Source organism: Aphidius gifuensis, linkage group LG1 (assembly GCF_014905175.1).
Source record: "Aphidius gifuensis isolate YNYX2018 linkage group LG1, ASM1490517v1, whole genome shotgun sequence".
NCBI lineage: Eukaryota > Metazoa > Arthropoda > Insecta > Hymenoptera > Braconidae > Aphidius > Aphidius gifuensis.
In genome coordinates, this window is record NC_057788.1 from 5,972,602 (window position 1) to 5,991,941 (window position 19,340).

The following is a 19,340-nucleotide window of genomic DNA, read 5'->3' on the forward strand; positions in this document are numbered from 1 at the left end:
AACTTCAATCATTATTATCATAAAAAATTATATTCTGCAAGCTTGTTTAATTTTATAAAATTAAAAAAAAACATTTTAAAAATCAAATTATTATAGCTTGTTTCTTCAAAGCTTATTTTTAGAAACACTTGACTTTTTTATTAATATTTTTTTTTTTTTAAATAAATTAATTAAGCTGGTTTTTTAAGGCATGTAATTTTTTTTTTTTTTTCTTTGAAATTTATTTCAATTTAATAAAACATTTTTAATTTTTTACAAATAAATATATTTTTTTTTATAATTATTATTCATTATTAATATGATTGATTAAATTAAATCAAAAATAAATTATTTTTATTTTTCAATACTGTATAATTATTAATTTTTCTTTTAAATATAGACTATGAAAATTAACAACAAATAATCTTTTATTTTTTTCAACAAAAATATCTTTTATATGCATTAAAATTTGACTATATACATATTTTTTTTAAAAATCATTTCACATGTCACAATTTAATTAAAACTTAAAATAGAAATTGAAACGAAATGTTTATCTTCCTGTTTAAATATTTCTTCAAAACGGAGTATTTTTTTTTTGTAATTTTAATTATTATTCACACTTGAAAATAATATTATTTATTCAAAAAAATAATCACTATATTAAATTCATTCATTCAAGGCACTTTAAATTTTTTTTTTTACATTTTATATTTTTTTTTAAATTAATTTAAAACTTTTTCACTCTGTGTCACTGTGTATAAGTTTTTTATTTTTTTCTATAACTATTATTTTTTTTCACACGTTATTTTCTGAATTTGCTGGAATTATTGTTGGAATAGTTGTTCGATTTAATAGTGTACCATTATCCACATCTTTTTCATGATTATTATGAGGAAAATTTCTTGATATTGAACCAATATTTCTACGTCTCGCCTCTTTCTTTTCCCTCTCAATCTGTAGAAACAAAAAAAGATAAAAAATAGCTAGTAAATTCAGCTAGTATATAAACAATTTAATTTAAAAAAAAAATGTATTTATTCAATTAAATAAATAATAAGATTACCTTGAAAAAAAGCCTCAAGTAGTGACAAGGAAAAACAACACATCTTCCTTCTTCTTCTTCAGCATCAATATAAACACCTCTGACTAATACGGAATTACTACAATTAAGCAAACCAAGAAATAGAAAACATCCAATGTGTGTTATCCAACATGACAATTCAATGTTACTTGGTAATAGCCATAAATCCAATATAGCCCATATTCCACGCCAAACATTAACTGTACCAGAAAAACTCAATAATAAAAATGCATCAGCAACAAGTAAACGTGATAATCCTTGCATACGTCCACATGTATAACGCATTGTTGGCTGAAGACAAAATGTTATTGCAACAATTATGTATCCAATTATCTAAAATAATATAAAAATTATTATTTTTTAATTACATATTTTCAAGTACATACAATTATTATTTTTGATTTAGCCAAACTGCTAGAGACATGGTCAAGTTCAATAGATCAAGTTCAATCAGTTTATTAAAATATCGCAACATTCATCTAAGGGCTAAGCAAGGAGGCTAAAGAATCCCGGTAAATTAACCTACTTAAATGACCTCCTATTATTTAATCGAGACATGCTTTTATAAACTCGAGTAGTTTTTTTTTTTTTTTATTATTATTTTGTTCAATCAAATTGTCGTAATTTTATTACTAAAATTTTCAATTTATAAATTAAAATATACAATTAATTTGAATATCATAATGTCATAAATTAATTGTAATTAAATAATATTTTTTTTATTTAAAAAACACAACAAAAATAATTTATTGAAATAAATATTTTTTAAAAAAAATGTATGTAATTGAAAATATTATTCAAAAATTGTCTTGAATATAATTTTTATCTTTTCTTATCTTCAATTGTCAATGACAATAAATTATCACAAAAATAGAATCATCTCATTGACAACTTCCGAACGTTTATAAAAAATTTCCACAATTTTTTATTTATTTATTTAATCATATGTTTGAATTAAATGATTTTAAAAATAATATTTAAATAATTAAATTTAATAATAATAGTATTGATGTAGCTAAGGAAAAAATTTAAAAAAAAAAAAAAAAAAAAAATTAAAAAATATTTGCTATATGTGTACCATCAAGAGAAGGAGGAGGATAATATATACACGTGGTGATCTGGCACGTGGGTTGTATCCGGTCTTTTCTCGCTTGGCTAATGTGTCACGTGTCAATCTATTATTTCATATTTTATTCAGTGTCATATACATATACATCTACACCCACACAATAAAGCTTAAAAGCTCAAATAATTTTTTGTTTGTAAATGAAAAGCTTATAATTTTTCTAATAAACATTTTTAAAATTTTTTTATATATAAATTTTCATTTTTTTTCTTCTCTTTAATATACAGTATTATATTATTACTGTTACTATATATAAATATTTTTTTTTTTGAATAATTTCAATGTCGAGTTCATGAACTTATTAATTAATTATCATGTCAACATCAATATTATAAATTTAAATTTAATTTAATTTAATATATCAACACCCCAACAATATATTTTACTTAATTTATTTTTTATTTTCTCTTTTTCTAGCTGTCTTTCTTTTTTTTTTTTATTATTATTTTATTATTTAAATTATTATTACAACTGTTGTATGAATGATGAGTTACTGGATATGTGCGGCGGTGTCTATAGTGGGTCAGTCGCGCGCCCGCAACAATCATACAATTGGGAGAATATTCAATTATATAATCGAAACAGCACTGTACTGTGTCATGAGCTTTTGAGATTGCAATTTGAATATTATTAAGTATCACAAAAAATATGTCAAGCCATTTGTTTTTTTTTTTTCTAAACTTTTATGTATATTAATTTAATTATATATTTTTATTTTTTTTCTCTCGACAGTTTTGTGTCTTACTATTTTTATGTTTTACTACTTGCACGATAATCATTTTATTTTTTGATTTGATTATAATTTTTATTGTTAAATTATGTATTATATTTACCACTGATGTTATTGCTGAATGTTGACGATTATTTGGTAAAAGATGAAGATCTAATAAGACAAATATTCCACGCCATACAAACACAACAAGTGTACCAATAATTCCAACACTAAATGCACAATCAAGTACGTAAAGAGCCCAATGACGTGTATTCTGAAATTTGAAAAAAAATTTATAATAATTAATGATAATATTGGATAATACCTCAATAGATTAAAACCTAATAATCCAATTAAAAAATTAGCCAATTTATTTACAAAATAATTTTATTGTTCTGTTGATATATTGATACAACAATTTGCTCTTGATTCAATTATTGTTTATCATTGTTATTTTGTTTAGCCCTCATATTAAAATTATTTAAATATTATTAATAATAAAAAATAAAATCAACAATGTTTTATAATTATATTGACTATTTTGTAGTAACTCTGACGCATACAACTGATCAAATCATGCATCCTACAAAATATGTGTATCTATTGCACACTGATGCAATAGACCAACGAGGGTCTATAGAAACACTACCGGAAACTATATTTTATATGTTGACAAGACACATTGGTTTTTTAAATCCAAATTTACAATATTTATATAATAATTTATTTATATATAAATAGCTTTTACTTATTATAAAATTTCATTTCGATTTTCAGGAAAAAAATAAAAAAAATAAAAACTTACATCAACACGAAACATTGTTGGTACTTCAAAATATCCAGGATGTGAATCAAGACTAAGAGCAAATGGTGGTGCTGATATATTTCTAATAGCTTTCATTGATGTTAATGCAATAATAGCAATAGTTGTTGTTGTTATGACTGTTATTGTATTGTGTCCAGTGTAACTATCAAGTGCTTGCCAACCACCACGCCATGCATTAACACAAAAAAAACCAAATAACCATGTATATATACGTGATCCAATATAATATATTAATCTATGTTTATCTGGATGAAATATTTTATTTAATTTATTTTGTGCAATATTAAACATTAATAATCCACTATAACCAATAATTATTGATGCAAATTTACTATTACCACCTGGTAATATATAAATATCACTTAGACCCCATGTACCACGCCAATAACCAACAACTGTTGGTGCAGCAACAAATGCTGAAAATATTGCATCTAATATTGTTAATATACGATAATGAAATACACTTGATGATGGTCGATGATCTAGTCTTACAGCACTTGTACGAAATTCAACCATTCTCCAGTCTTGATTATTCAATTCTTCTCTCAATATTGATTGTCTTCTTGATTCAATATGCTTCATAGTTTTTATTTTTATTTATTTTTTTTTATTTTACTAATGTTTTTTTTATATTTGTTTTGATATACTTAGATACTTAGATACTTTAAGGGTAGTTTTTTTGAAAATATAATTTTCTCGTAATATATTTTTTAATTTATTGTTTTTTAATTAAAAATAAAATATTTGTAATTTTATACTTCATTGCTGTTGATTTTTTTTAAAATATAAATTATAGATAAAATATATTTTCACTTAATCGTTGCACGGGAACGTTGATCCGATGATTTTGGACTTGGCCACAATTTTTTCAACATTTTCACTCCATTTATTTTTGAATAAATTACAAAATAATAATTATTTTGCCTCAACATTGGCAATTTTTAAATACTTTTTATTATTATTTTTATTTTTTAACACTTGAAAATGATTATTTTTTTTGTCATTGTATATTTATTTATCATTTGATTTAATGATGATTTTTTTTTTCTTCAACTTGGATATTTTAACGTAAAAATAAAATATAAAAAAAATGTTTAAATAAGTAAATAAATAATAATAAAAACAAATAACGGAGGCTAATGTTATTCTCAGCAAAAAAAAAAAAAAAAAAAAAAAAAATATGTTCAGTGAGCCCCTCGAACAACGAGTGGATACTGGTTCCCTTTTGGATAAACTGGCTATCTTTTATCAACGTCGTACATTAAAACCACCATCCAGTCTAACTCATACAAATTCAAATAATATCTATACAACACACTAAGTTGTCAATGCTCTCGAATGACAACTATACATGACAGGAGGATGTCCCCTTCTTTTTTTTTTAAACTTTACGACCAATCATTATTGTCACAACTTTACACATGTCTATCACGTATTTGAACATTGTAATCGGGCAAGTTGAAAGAAAATCCAAGAGCATCTTCAACTATCTATAGTTAAACTATAAAATCTACTATTAACTTCATTCTCTTTGACTGTCAAGTGACAATCATCATCCAAAAAGAAAAAAAAAAACATTAATAATCAGACAAAAAAAAATCTATATCATTCAAGTGTTGAAAAAGTAACAAGTAACATAACATTGTGTTTCGAAATATCAGATTTTTTTCTTTAAATTTATATTTATCAATTATATTTTTGATTTTATTATTTATTTATTTATTTAATTGTAAATAGATTCAATTGGGATAAAATTTTGATAAGAAACAAAATTTTATCACCTCTAAATTCAATGACAAATTTTTATCACAATCATGATAAATTGATAAACTTGAATTGATGAAATCCAAATGATATGGATTAAATAAATTTAATTTATCTATTTTATCTTGGTATTATTGTTTTTTTGGTAAGTATAATATTTCGATTTATTAATACAAAAAAAAAAAAAAAACCAATTGACTGTTTAATTATTAATTTTTCTTTTCCATTTTTTTCTAATTTGGCTACCTTGAAGCTGATGATTTTTCTGAGTGGCATTTCCTGTCTAGCTAATTCCGGGTCTATTGTTATGGGGCACACAGTTGTATTACTATAATAATAGGCCCTTTTTGTTAACCAATTATTATTGTATTTTACTAATCTTCTCACCTTGGTTATCCTTCCTCTTATATATTTTTTATTTTCAATTTTTTAAATGAAAAAAATCCTATTTTTGAATATTGTTACTGACGTCTATTAAAATAACACCCTATTATTATATTTACTATTGTGTATGTCATTTATATTGACAAAGTTTATTAAAAGAAAAATTATTTTTCATTTATAATTGATAGAAAAAATTAAAATAAATAATCAACTTACAACTTGACTTCCAAAGCGTGTTGGAAATTTAAATGTCAAATTTGGAATGTCAATGACAATAATGAATGGAGGTGCAATGAGATTTCTACTACTACGAAGTATCAGTAGAAATACAATACACATAAACGTAACACTTCCAATAATCCTAAAAATAATTTTAAAATTAGTATATATATTTTTAATTGAACAAAAAAAAATAGAAATAATAATTGTAAATTAATTTACCATGTGTTTTGTATGCCTATGAGAGAATCCAAAGTCAACCATCCACCTCTCCACTGCATATTACATACCAAACAAAAAATATAAGTGTACATCAGTCTCAATAATCCATAAGCAGCTCGTCCAAATGAACTTTTAAACTTCCATTTTTCTACTAATTTTCGATGAAGTACATTTCGAAGAATGGCAAACATCCAGTGAAGACTTGATCCAATTGAAAAACATATCCAACCTGTTGAACTGCAATTAATAATTACTAATTTTAATTTATTTTTCGTTAACTAGATATATTTTGTAAGACAAGACTGTAATAATTTATTTTTTATTCAAAATTAATCGTTAAAATTTTATTGAGGAAAAATCTAAAGTACTGAATAATTTAAGATTTTATTATGATATTTTTAAATTATCTAACGACAATATTTTTTTATTACTTACAGAAAATTATAATAATCCATTAAATTCCACGTGCCTCGCCAGTGTCCAATGGTCAATGGTCCAATTAAAAAAATTGACATAAATATATCAATTAAAGATATTGCATGTTTTTTTTTTAATTTTTTTGGAAATTTTTTTTTTTTGCTTTTATTATTTTCAACAATTATTTCATCGGAATTTTTATTGATTGATTCTTCTACCTGTTTATTAATAATTAATTAAATAATTAATATTTGTTTTTATTTATTTATAAAATATTTATGGTAAAACTTACTTTGTTTTTTGTGATGAATATTTTGGTAATTTTTCCAATAAAAAGACTGGTATCTTCTTCATCTAGATCACCATTATCAAGTCCTCCAAAATCATCAATAATATTTTCTTCCAAATCAGCAGGACAATTTAAATTACATTCTTCATTTGAATTGTCAGTAAAATCTTCATTATTAACAAGTGTCATTTTGTTATTGTGTTTTAAAATTTTTAATTGCTAAAGATTGACAATAATTATGTTAACAGTATGACATATCAATTGGTACTGATAATTATACTTTCATCATGAGTGTTTAACGTATAAGTGATTGTCAATGACTATCTGAATAATCATTTGTCTTGAGTTTTTAAAAGCAGGAAAAACAGGCTTTTTAAAAACGGAAATTTTTGTAGACGCTTGCGCAGATTTTTAATGTTAATTAAAAGCAACATATGTTAATTTTGATTCATCTATTTGTTTGATTAAAAAGTATTTTTATAATACAATAATATGGAATTAAACATATGACAGATTAAAGTTTCATTTATAAATTTTCACACACGAATATCCAAAGGTTGATGACTGATTTTAAATTAAATCATATGTCTGGCGCCAGAATAATCATCTTACTATTTTTTATATATATAAATTATTATTCAAAGTTAATAATAAATTTTGTTTTCATTTTACAAGGACTTTTGACGTGTCATCTTTATAATTATTTGCAGAACAAATTACAGGCTTGTTAAAAACATGTGGTTTAAGTTTTTTTTTTTTTCTTGAAAAAAAATTTTAATTATACAATTAAAATAATAAAATATAAAAAATAAAAAGTCGTTAAATTAGATGATAATAAGATGTGAATCTTTAACATTTTTTTTTATTATCATTTATTCAATAAATAACTGCTCATATATACAAGCGTGCAATAGTTAAATATAATATTATCAAATTATTATTAATACATTATTTAATTAATTAATCAATCGTAGAATTTTTTTTTTGACTTAGTGCTTTTGTAATAATAATTGAACAAAATGGAATTTTTTTTTTTCTCATTTTTTGGCTATTTTTTTCATAGACAAATGGAATAAGCTATGATTTTTTTAAATTGATAAATTTCGGTAGAATAATGTATTGAACTTTTAATATTTAAAAAAGTCTATCCGTTTCTTTCGTTATTGTAAACACAGCCCTTTTTTTTTTTTTCAAAAGTCAAACGAAAGTACACACTATTTTTCCGAAGCTCACCTTTATTTCTTATTATTTTCTTTGGCTATTAATTGAGTTAAGGTAATTATTATTATAATAAAAGCTGGACATATTATTATTAATTAATAATAAATACTATTAAAATTTTTATCAACAATACCCAGCTCAGATTAACATTTAATTTGACCCTCCGTATCTGAGTTAAGTTTTTTTATTTATCAATAGGCACGATCTCAATTCAGTCGTAGAGCCCTCAGTCTAGTAATATCTAGAGGATCAATACTAAAATTTGAATAAATTATTAATAAAAATATTTTAAATATACATGTGCGTGACTGACAAAATTTTAAAATTCAAAAAACAAAATTATTTAACAAACATATTATAATAATGAAATATTTTTTTGTTTACCTAAATTTAATATTATAATATAATGATTAAAAATTTGAAGATAATTATTGTATATTTTTTATAAATATAATATTATGTTAATAACAATTTATAACAATAATTTGTACGCATATTAAATTGAACATTGTATAAGCAAAAATTTGTGATATGTACACATCAATTGAATTTATTTATTTGCACTTTTATTTTAACTTAATATGCAGATAAATAGCTAAAACAAAAACTTTGATAAAATCAATACTAAAAATGATCAATAATAATAATAAATATTATTATAATCAATAATGTTTTAATTTGCAATGTAAATTAATCGATTTATATCGTTTCACGAATTATTGATTTGTTTTTCTTTAAGCTTTGTAAGTACATAATAATTCTTAGTTATTTATTTTTTAATCATTTTTAACAATATACGTATTTTAATCGTAGATAATGTAACTGGAATTCAGTGTACCTTTTTTGCATGTGTACCTGATCACTACATTTGAATTCCAAATGACCCAAATTGTAATTTAATTAAATTTGTTAATTTTTTTAATCAACTATAAAAAGACAGTCACAGCGTTAATAAATATAGGCAGATTAATTATTATTATTTGATTTTTGAATTTTTGATTTTCAGCTTGTTTGTAAATGATTATTTTTTCTTTATCAATTTACACTTGACCGAATTTATGTTAACTGAGCTTCACAGAAACTATAGTTTAGGCTCTAGGAATATATTATAAAGCAAATCGATAATGCAATTTTCATTACAGCAAAAGTTACGTTAACATATCAAGCAAAAAACATTTATATTAATTTTTTTTTAAATTATCAAATTAAATATAATAAATTTTTTTATTTTGATATTTCTCATTGTATATAATTAATTATATTATCAAGACTAGGATTTGTCATACCACAGATAAAAACGATATATTACAACCTGGACTTATATTTCTATTTCAATATCTCATTGCAGACACAAAAGGCAATATTATTATTATTTTTCATTTTTCATATATAAATTAATTAAATTAAATTATTATTATAAATACTCACAAATGCACAATAAAAATGATTCAATCATCGAACTTTATCATTTTTTCTTAACTAAAAATTATCAATAAGCATTGATTTAATTATTTGGCTGTAATACTGTTGTAAATTGTAATTTTTTTTCTTTGGTTAATCACTATCCATTATCACCATGTCTCTTGTTAAGCTGTCTTTTAAATCAGACTCATCAACATAACTGTTTTTCATGTTTTTTTCTTCCATTGATTTAATACACTGAAAATCATGAATAATTAAATTTTTTTATCAATAAATTATTATAGCTATAGCGAAATAAATTTATATTTATTTATTGTGAAAAAATTCAATTAAAAAACCTTGAAATTTTGAATTAATTTATTTTTTACTTACGTCTTCAACACGTATTCTTGGTGACATTATTTGTTCTGGAAAATGCCAAGGTCTGTAATTTGGATTATTTCGTTCTTTCCATTCTGGATATGCAATTGATGCTTTGTGCAATTTTTTAACCATCTTGAAATAATTATTTAATTATATTATAATTATCAAATAATTTATTATTTTTAATTTAAAATTATTAATTACCTTTGGTGCAAATATTTGGGTAACTCTATTAACAAGCCAAACTGGCAATTTTCCATGCGGATCGGTGTGAGATACATAACCGAGTTCAGAACCATCACCTTGTCTTGAAGGTCTCACAATATATCCTGATAAATAATCACAATATTAATTGATTAATTAATGTGTAGTTAATAGTTATTTATTGTAGATTGATTATATTAATATTATTATACCTGTTAGATAAGACGTTGCACGAACATAATGTTTTCTTGGTGGATAATCTTTGTGATAAACTGAATGATTAATTATAAGCTGTTCAACACCAGTGTCTAGCCAAGACCTTTGAAGTACAAAATCACGATTTTTCAATGGTGATGTGCATGACACTACAACAATAAATTAATCATATGTATATTAATTGATTTACTACTTTTTTTTTTAATATAAAAACTTACTAGAGTAATAGCCAAGATCATTGTTTGGATTAAAAAATCCAATATCTTTTGATTCAATCATATGAGTATCCCATACTTTTCTATACTCTGGATCATGTAACACATCGTAAAGAGTCTCTGGTTGTACATCAGGAAATCGTGTTCTTATCTAAATTAATTATAATAGTTATCAATTAGTTTTAGTATTGAATTTTAATTTTTTAAACCTTTTTCTTACAGATAAAATAATCATTTATTATTTTTGTTGTATTACCTTGACTATTTTAAAACTTATACCAGGCACTGACTTTGTCCAAACTGATAAATCTGGTTTATTGTAATCTAATTTCCATCCATTATTATCATCATAAAGTTTTTTTAATATTTCGAAATCTTTATCCTCAGCAACTCTGACAACGCCAACGTCCATTTTTCTTCAATAATTATTAAATTAATTATTAAAAGCTAACACAAAATAATAAGATGAAAAAATAATTTTTCAATTACCAATAAATTAATTAATAATAAATAAGCAAATACCTTTATCCTGTTGTTTTTTTTTAAATTGAATAATACGTCGTATCACTAGTTTATTTACTATATCTTAAAAAATATAATTTTGTATGTTATTGACAATAATTCAATATATATTTTAAATTATTGAATTTTGTTTTTTTTTTTTTTTTTATTGATAAATAATTGTTGCGTTTAAAATTGTGTCTACCGTATGTTTAGCTTTATTATATTCTAATAGGTCAAATGTCAAACGTTAAAATCGTTTACGAACAGCGAGAGTGAGCGAGAGCACGAAGATTCACGGATGGCAAATTATATCGTTAATAAATAAAATATAAATACATACAAACTGGATACATAACATACAAGTATACACGTGAATAAATAGTTAAATAACATTACATAGAAGAAGGGGTGAAACATGACGACAATCCTGCAAGAAAAAAATATAAATATAAACAAAAAATTATTTTCTTTTGACATTTCTTCAATGAAATTAATTAATATATTTTTAATTTAAATAATCATTGTAAATTTAAATCATTTGTTTATTTATTTAACAATTAACCAATTGTTATCAATTAATAATAAACAAATTTCTTTACCATATTTTGGTATTCACAAATTTTATTTTATCAATGCTCCATGACGCCATTTTGAAAGTTAAAATGTTTAAACAAAAATACCGTTATAAATTACAACAAATGTGTGAACACACCGCTGGGGCTAGTTTCGGGTCGCGGTGTAAGCTGTATTTTTTTTTTTTTTTTCGTTAGTTTTATGTTTGAATTATTATTAAATAATAAGACTTATTTTTTTGAATATATGTAGTTGATTGTTAAAATAATATATTCGTTTATCCGTTAGTGCCTTATGTTGTGTTTATAAATAAAAAAACTAAAGCGTCGTTGTTTATATTTTTGTGCAAGTTTGTGCAATTCACCAAGTGAATTGTGTGTAGTCTTTTTTTTTTTTTTTTTCTTTTGGCGTTTTAGACTCACGTCAATTAAAAGGTAGATTTATATTCTAAAAATTTATAAATTTTTGGAGTCGTTATTTACTAAATGTTGATGACTGTTTTTTTTTTGGTTAAATCTTTTTTTATATTATTTTTTTTTTTTTAATTAATTATGACAAATTGGAGGGAAACATTTAGAAGTACATTAACCTCCAAGAGTCCCTTCATATTGCCAAATAATAAAATAATAAAACTAACATGTTGTGATTGTTTTAATAAAGAAAATTAATTGTTTTTTGTTTTTTTTTTTACACGTTAGGCATCATCATGGATCGAGCAACAAAAGCATCAGCAATAAAAATGATTAAAAATGATAGTACTATATTTAGCAAACGTTATTTAAATATAATTGAAAAAATGGAAAGTTCAGCAGAAGAAACTGTTGAATATTTTAAAAATTTAGTTCAACAAATACCATCTACATTATCAGGTCCTTTAATACCAAAAACTCCAAAACTTGTACGTAAAAAAATTCTTTCAAAAGTCAATACTATTCCTGAAGATACTGTTGTTGAATCATCAAATGCTGAAGATACAGAAGATGAAGCTGCACCAATTAGATCAAGACGTGCTGCATCTCAAAAAGCAACAGCAACTATTAAAAAACAACAATCTACAACATTAAATGCTAAATTACGTCGTCCATCAGCAGACAATCAAGAATCAAATCCGGTTTGTTATTATTTATATTTATTTTTAAGTCAACAATCAATATTTATAATATTAATTTTTTGTTAATATTTTTTTCTAGTCTAAAACTGTACGTACAAAACGCTTAATGAGCTCTCGTAGCAGTACTGAAGACGATGAATCTCGTAGACGTCCTTCAAAAATAAGTAAAATTGAAGAAAAAGAAACACATGCAAAACGTGGACGTCCAGTTAAAGTTAAAACTGAACCAGTATCACTGCCAGCATCACCTGAAAAAACAATAAATGAACCAGAAACACCTGTTAAACAATTGTCACAACCAGTACGTCAATCACAACGTTCATCAGTTCAAAAAATAAATAGTGTTAATAATAATATAAAACAATCTGTTGTTATTGATGAAACAATGGATGTTGATGATGATGATATAACAATAACTGAAAAATCAACATATGAGGATGCACTTCCAGTTGGTAAAAATGTTCCAATGAATTCAACAATGTTAAATCCAAATTCAACAATGACAATTGATCGTAAAATGTTGAATGTAACAGTTGTACTTGAAAAAATTGATAAAGTACAATCAATATCACAAAAAAATTCACTTCAAAGTAATATTGGATCACAAAGAAATTCAGTTCAAGAACAAGAAAAAACGTATACAGTTACAACACCAACTGAAGTTGTGTCAGCAGCAATATCATCAAAAGAAAGATTGCAAAATAAACTTCATGCATTGAAACAACAATATCAACAACAACAAGAATTAATAACTGATGATGAATCATCACCAGATAATAGAAAAAAAGTAAAACCAGTTAAAAATCAAAATGAAAAAATTCCAACTAAAAAAACAAGAGTATTACGTTCATCTTTAATTAGTGAAGATGATGATGATGAGGATAATGTTGCTCCATCACCATTAAAAAAACCTTCAAAATTAAAAGACAAAAAATTAAAATCTACTACGACTGCTACTACTACTACTACTACAACAGATGCTACACAATATAAATCAACAACTTTATTTTCACCATATGCTAAAAATTCAGTTAAAAAAAAGGTTGAAGCATTTGAACAAGCTGTTAATAGTCCAGCAAATAAAGCAGTTGCTGTTGATGTACCAACACGTGTTACAAGAACTAAAACACGTGCAATGAAAGCTGCTGAAGGAGCTGAATTACCAACACCAACACCAATGACAAATGCACAAAAATTAGCACGTAAATCATTAGCTAAAGCTAAAAAAATATCATTGATACGTCAAAAACGTGAACAAGATGAGAGTAAAGATGTTATCATCAACTGAATCATTATTAATGTCAAAAGCAAATTCAAAATTAGGATCAACTGATTCACTTGATAAGAAAAAATTCATTGATGAAGATGATGCAAGATGGAGAAAAGAAGAAGCAATGAAACAACAAAGTGAAGAAAAAAGAAAAAAAAGAGAAGAAAAAGAAATGAAAAATAAACTTGCTAGAGAAGCTAAAGAACGTCTTGAACAAGAAAAACGTTTAAAAGCTGAAAAAGAACGTGAAGAAAAAGCACGTGCAGCACAACAAGCACAAGAACGTATGCGTGAAGAAGCTGAAAAAAAACGTCAAATACAATTACAAAGAGCACAAGAAAAAGAAGAACGTAAAAAACAAGAAGAACAATTAAAACATCAACGTTTACAAGAACAAGAAGAAATTGAACGTCAACTTGCTGAACAAAAACGTCGTGAACAAGAAGCTGAAAAACGTCGTTTACAAGAAGCAAGAAATCAACAATTACAAGCTGCTGAACAAGCTAGATTAAAACAACAATATCTTGCTAAAGCTAAAGCTCAAGCACTTGAACAACAAAAACAACAACAACAAAAACAACAAAATCCAAATAATTATATACTTGATTCTGAGCCAGAAGATGAATCAGATGATGAATCAACACCAAAACATCCAATTCCACATTGGGCATCATCAGGTGTTAGAAAACATCATCTTGATATGCAACAAAATGTACCAATGAAAATTGTATTAGGATTTTTTGGTTCAAAAATGTGTACACCTGATTTATCTGAATTATTTGTTGGTATTAAAAAAGATAAACTCACAAGAACATCAAGTGCAAACTGGAAAACACCACCACGTTTTTCAATGATGGAAGAATAATTATCTTAAATAATAATTGTTTATTATTATTATTTTAAATTTTCAAATGTAATTGCAAAAAATAATTATAATTATATAACAATGAATCAAAGTTTTTTAAAATATAAACTAGTTCATTTTATAAACCATGTATTTATCAACAATAATTTGCATTTATCAAGAAAATTTATTTGTCAATTGTATCTCATATTGATATATCTTCGTTTTTAAGCATTTGATTTATTTATTTTTGTTTTTTTTTTTTTTTATCCAATGGCTTTTTTCTTTTTAACATATAAAAAATAAGTATTAATGTAATCTGTTGTATTGAAAAAATAAATTTTTTTTTTATCATAATTTATCAATTTTTAATTGGATCAATATTGTAGATTTTTAGATGTGAAAATGCTGGTATCTAGTGACATGAAAAAATACATTATTTAATTTGATAATAAAACCTATTAATATTAATAATTAAATTTTCAAATAAATACATGTTCATATGATGTGTCAAGTGTAACATTTGCTTCAAGTTCTGGTCTTGGTGCTTCATAGCGATCATTATTATTAATTGGCTTGACGAATCTTTCACTGAATAAAACGTGTCTTAATTTTAATGGTACTTTTTTTGATTTTTCAGTATCATCATCATCATCGTCATCAATGTTTGCTCCAATGTAGCCACCTTTAAGTACCTGCATTATTTAATCAACCAATTTATTTACCATAATTTTTCATTAGAAAATATATAGGTATACTTTGATTGTTGTGGAAGATCCAATTCTTTTAACTTCTGGTGGAAGTCTATATTTTCTCAAGTACTCTCTAGCTGGAATATTTGGCACGAGGATTGGCCAATTTTTTGATGAACCAAATGTTCCAATATAACGTCCACTCAATGTCCACAGTCTTATTGTATGATCTGAGCTTCCACTAGATAATTAATTATTAATTATTCAATTGATTTTCATACACAATGATGTAAATTAATTACCTGACAATTAAACGAGCACCAGGTAAAAATTTTAATGCATTAACTGGTTTACTGTGACCTTTGAAAGATGACAGTAACAAGGGTAATGGTTGATTTTTAACTCTTCTTTTGGCACGACCTGGAATACGATCTTTCCATAAAAATGGAAATTCAAGTCTTAAAGCAGGCATGCTTATTTTTGGTACTGGTTCAATGATATAATTTTTTAATAGCCAAATTTTTAGGTAGCCCATTACATGACCTAGCAAAAAAAGATAACAATATTGTTAATTAATTAATTTATTTGATAGAAAAAAAATTTAATTGACCAGTTATTAGAAATTCATTGTCAGGATCAGTTGCCATGCTTAAACAGCAATCATTTTTAACATGAACAACATTAAATGATTCAATAAAACCACCAGCTTGATGATGACTCCAAACTTGTATCAAACCAGAATCCAATGATACAAGTAATGTTCCAATATTACGTTGAATTTTTCTTGAGCATAAAAATAAAACTGAACGAATTGGTACTATTTTTTTTAATTCAATAATATTTTTTTCAATTTTTATTAATTCATTAGCACCATGTTTTTGGCTATTTTCTTTTTTTAATTTTTCACTTTTATATGTTGATATTCCATAGCCAATTTCATCACTAGAAAAAACATATTTAATTTAATTTTAAAAAATATAATATCCATTTTTAAAAATAAATTTTACATTGTATTTTCAGTTGGATTCATGACTTGATATCTTTTGTAAGCTACTCCTGTATCAATTTTCCAAAAAACCAATTCACCATTGTAAGAAGCAGTAACAAGTGTATCTGTACAATAATCTGTACAAACTATATCATCAGTATGTTTTGTTTTCCATGATTTTTTATATATTCCAATTTCAGTATCAGCAAACTCAGTTATACGATTCCATGAAGATAATACCAGACGATTTCTCAGCCAGACAATACCAGTTATTGCTCTATCAATTAAACAATTATTTTTTAAAATAAATATATTTTAATTTTTCGATCAGTTAATTCTAACTTACGATTGGCTTTCAGTTGACATATTTTTAACACAAGCACCAGAACTAAAACTCCAAACTTTGACTGATCCATCACGACCACCAGTGACCAAAAATTGATACGAAAAATCAAATGCTGCTGATATTATTTCTACTTCAACATGATTACCTTTAACAAATTTATTATGAGCACTTGTGATACAATGTAATCGTTTTCCTTGCCATGGATCCCAAATAATTATACATGAATCAGTACTAGTTGATGCAATCTTTAATAAATAGAAAAAAAAAATAAAAAACATTCAATTAATTAATGAGCAAGTATAAAATAGATAATTTAATATTTTATTACATTAACAAACTTACAACTTTAAATAGTGGATTGTAAATAACACAAGTAACTTTACCAGCATGACTGTCACCATCTGATAGAGCTTCATTAATTGCTTTATCACATTGTAATAATACAATAACTGTACTTGCAATAATTATTTTTTGTGTTACAGAATTAAATAGTACTGATATTGTACTACGATGACTCAATTTATCTGGTAAATTATTATATGTTTGAAGATAATCTTGTGTTGATATATCCCATACTTTGATACTCATATTTTTTGATAATGAATATAATAATTCTGAATCTTCATTGATTATTAATTTTGATATTGGTGTTCGATGGCCACGTAATATTCCAACTGGTTTACTTGGTACATATGGTTTCCACAAACGTATTAAACAATCAGGACCACCAGTTATTAATATTTGTTTTCCTTTATGTAAATTTTTTATATTAGATATTAGCTAACAAATAAATTAATTATTAATCATTGTTAAAACCTTCACAGTATGTGAAACAAGATATTCCAAGATTAACATTGAATTTGTATTTCATTTTAGTTCCAATAACATCACTGTAAATTAAAGAACACTTGGAACATTTTGAGCATGAAATAAATCCTCTGAGTGTTCCATAGTAAGCAACTTGACTGACCCAATTGCTGTGAATTTTATTAAATTCAGTTACAAGTAAACCATCAATTTTACCCTGGGAAAATAAAATGATAAATGGCATAATTGATGGACCACTTGGTATAAATATTAAACTGATTATAATAATTTCACTAACTTGTATAAAACGAATTATCTGCAGAACTTGTGCAAATAATTTGGACATCAGGCATTGCAATTAGATCAGTTATTATTGTTGGTTGTGAATGTAAATTTGCTGTTGAATAATATTTAAAAAAAGTCTATTAATTTTTATTATTTAATTTATTTTTAATATAAAAAATTTATCTGTACTTACGATTAATTGGTTTAACAGAACGTTGATACACAAAATCTAGTGACCAGTAATTAATTGTACCATCTCTACTTGCTGTTAAATAACAGCCACTGTTAAAACTTGTTTTTCTATTTTTTGATAATAATATTTCTGGACAAAAAACTATTCTACATATGACACTGTGATGTTTTGAATTTTTTATTTCTGGTGATTGTGTAAGTGGCAATTCAAAACGTTCAATTTTTTGTGATTTTATTTTTCCAATTCGATATTCAAGCAAGAGATATGATAGAAATTCATCCCATGATATTTTTTTATCGCGCATAGAGTCCATTCGTTTAAATAATACATGAAAATCTTCTTTTGTTATTGACATTTGTAATATATTTTCAAATGCATGATACAGCTGAATTTCATACATCTCTTTGGCTTCAATTAACTTAATTTTTGAATATTATGTATTAATTATAAATTATTTATTGTTTATTGGTTTTTTTTTTTTTTTGTTACCTCATATTCTTGATGCAACTTTGCTAAACTTTCTTGAGTACATTGTTCAAAGACATTTTTTTTATTTAAATTATATTGATGAAATTTTATCTCCAAGCTATTATAAATAATTAAAATGTCATTTGAGTATTATTTATTTATTTTAGTTATAAAAACATAAAATATTTACCTTGTTTTAGATTCTTCAGATAATTCATTGTCACTTTCCTTTTCCATCTTAAAAAAAATAATAAGTTTGTTAATAATTATTATTAAATAAAATACATGAAAATATTAAATTAACATACGTTTTATTTGTGTTAAAAACATATGAAATAATATAAACAAATAACCCTTAAAATATATTTTTGTTCTAAAAACAAATGTTATATATTTTTCTATTTCATTCGCTAATTTGTTTAATATTAATTATTATTTTTTTAATAGTATAATAAAAAATGTATACATATAATTTATGAATTTACTAATAATTTTCTGTTCGTGTTTACGTTTTTTCGTTTTTTCACGTGTTCAGTTTGCTATAACTATTAGATTCTGATAAGGAACACAGAATGTGTAAAGAGGTATGTAGACTT

General features: G+C 24.3%; 5 protein-coding genes across 6 annotated transcripts; 1 reads left to right on the forward strand and 4 right to left on the reverse strand.

Moving 5' to 3' along the window:
* Positions 1–178: 178 nt before the first annotated feature.
* LOC122861233 lies at positions 179–5,427 on the reverse strand. The gene is made up of 4 exons (XM_044165481.1): positions 3,707–5,427; positions 3,023–3,175; positions 1,046–1,396; positions 179–936 (listed from the first exon to the last, which is right to left on the reverse strand). The coding sequence occupies exons 1-4, from the start codon at positions 4,307–4,309 to the stop codon at positions 778–780; spliced, it is 1,266 nt and encodes a 421-aa protein (XP_044021416.1). The 5' UTR covers positions 4,310–5,427; the 3' UTR covers positions 179–777.
* A 270-nt stretch (positions 5,428–5,697) lies between these two features.
* LOC122861235 lies at positions 5,698–8,073 on the reverse strand. The gene is made up of 5 exons (XM_044165485.1): positions 7,026–8,073; positions 6,752–6,951; positions 6,317–6,553; positions 6,092–6,236; positions 5,698–5,993 (listed from the first exon to the last, which is right to left on the reverse strand). Exons 1-5 carry the CDS (start codon positions 7,209–7,211, stop codon positions 5,991–5,993), a joined length of 771 nt encoding a protein of 256 aa, XP_044021420.1. The 5' UTR covers positions 7,212–8,073; the 3' UTR covers positions 5,698–5,990.
* Positions 8,074–8,182: 109 nt separating this feature from the next.
* LOC122861234 (START domain-containing protein 10-like) lies at positions 8,183–11,486 on the reverse strand. Of its 2 annotated transcripts, none has more exons than XM_044165484.1 (7): positions 11,186–11,486; positions 10,920–11,110; positions 10,667–10,814; positions 10,445–10,597; positions 10,233–10,357; positions 10,038–10,160; positions 8,183–9,902 (listed from the first exon to the last, which is right to left on the reverse strand). In XM_044165484.1, the coding sequence occupies exons 2-7, from the start codon at positions 11,073–11,075 to the stop codon at positions 9,798–9,800; spliced, it is 810 nt and encodes a 269-aa protein (XP_044021419.1). In that variant the 5' UTR covers positions 11,076–11,110; positions 11,186–11,486; the 3' UTR covers positions 8,183–9,797. The 2 variants fall into 2 exon arrangements, with proteins under 2 accessions (XP_044021419.1, XP_044021418.1); XM_044165483.1 differs by having other exon boundaries at positions 10,920–11,079; positions 11,186–11,468.
* Positions 11,487–11,877: 391 nt separating this feature from the next.
* LOC122861232 (inner centromere protein A-like) lies at positions 11,878–15,061 on the forward strand. Its single transcript, XM_044165480.1, is given in 4 exon segments — positions 11,878–12,174; positions 12,439–12,851; positions 12,931–14,123; positions 14,125–15,061. Coding segments are annotated over 3 exon segments (2,460 nt in total). The 5' UTR covers positions 11,878–12,174; positions 12,439–12,446; the 3' UTR covers positions 14,987–15,061.
* Positions 15,062–15,257: 196 nt separating this feature from the next.
* On the reverse strand, positions 15,258–18,655 carry LOC122847887 (WD repeat-containing protein on Y chromosome). The gene is made up of 11 exons (XM_044145746.1): positions 18,277–18,655; positions 18,108–18,195; positions 17,808–18,055; positions 17,334–17,740; positions 16,992–17,236; positions 16,665–16,922; positions 16,268–16,599; positions 15,960–16,200; positions 15,724–15,898; positions 15,460–15,660; positions 15,258–15,380 (listed from the first exon to the last, which is right to left on the reverse strand). The coding sequence occupies exons 1-11, from the start codon at positions 18,629–18,631 to the stop codon at positions 15,327–15,329; spliced, it is 2,604 nt and encodes an 867-aa protein (XP_044001681.1). The 5' UTR covers positions 18,632–18,655; the 3' UTR covers positions 15,258–15,326.
* Positions 18,656–19,340: the final 685 nt, after the last annotated feature.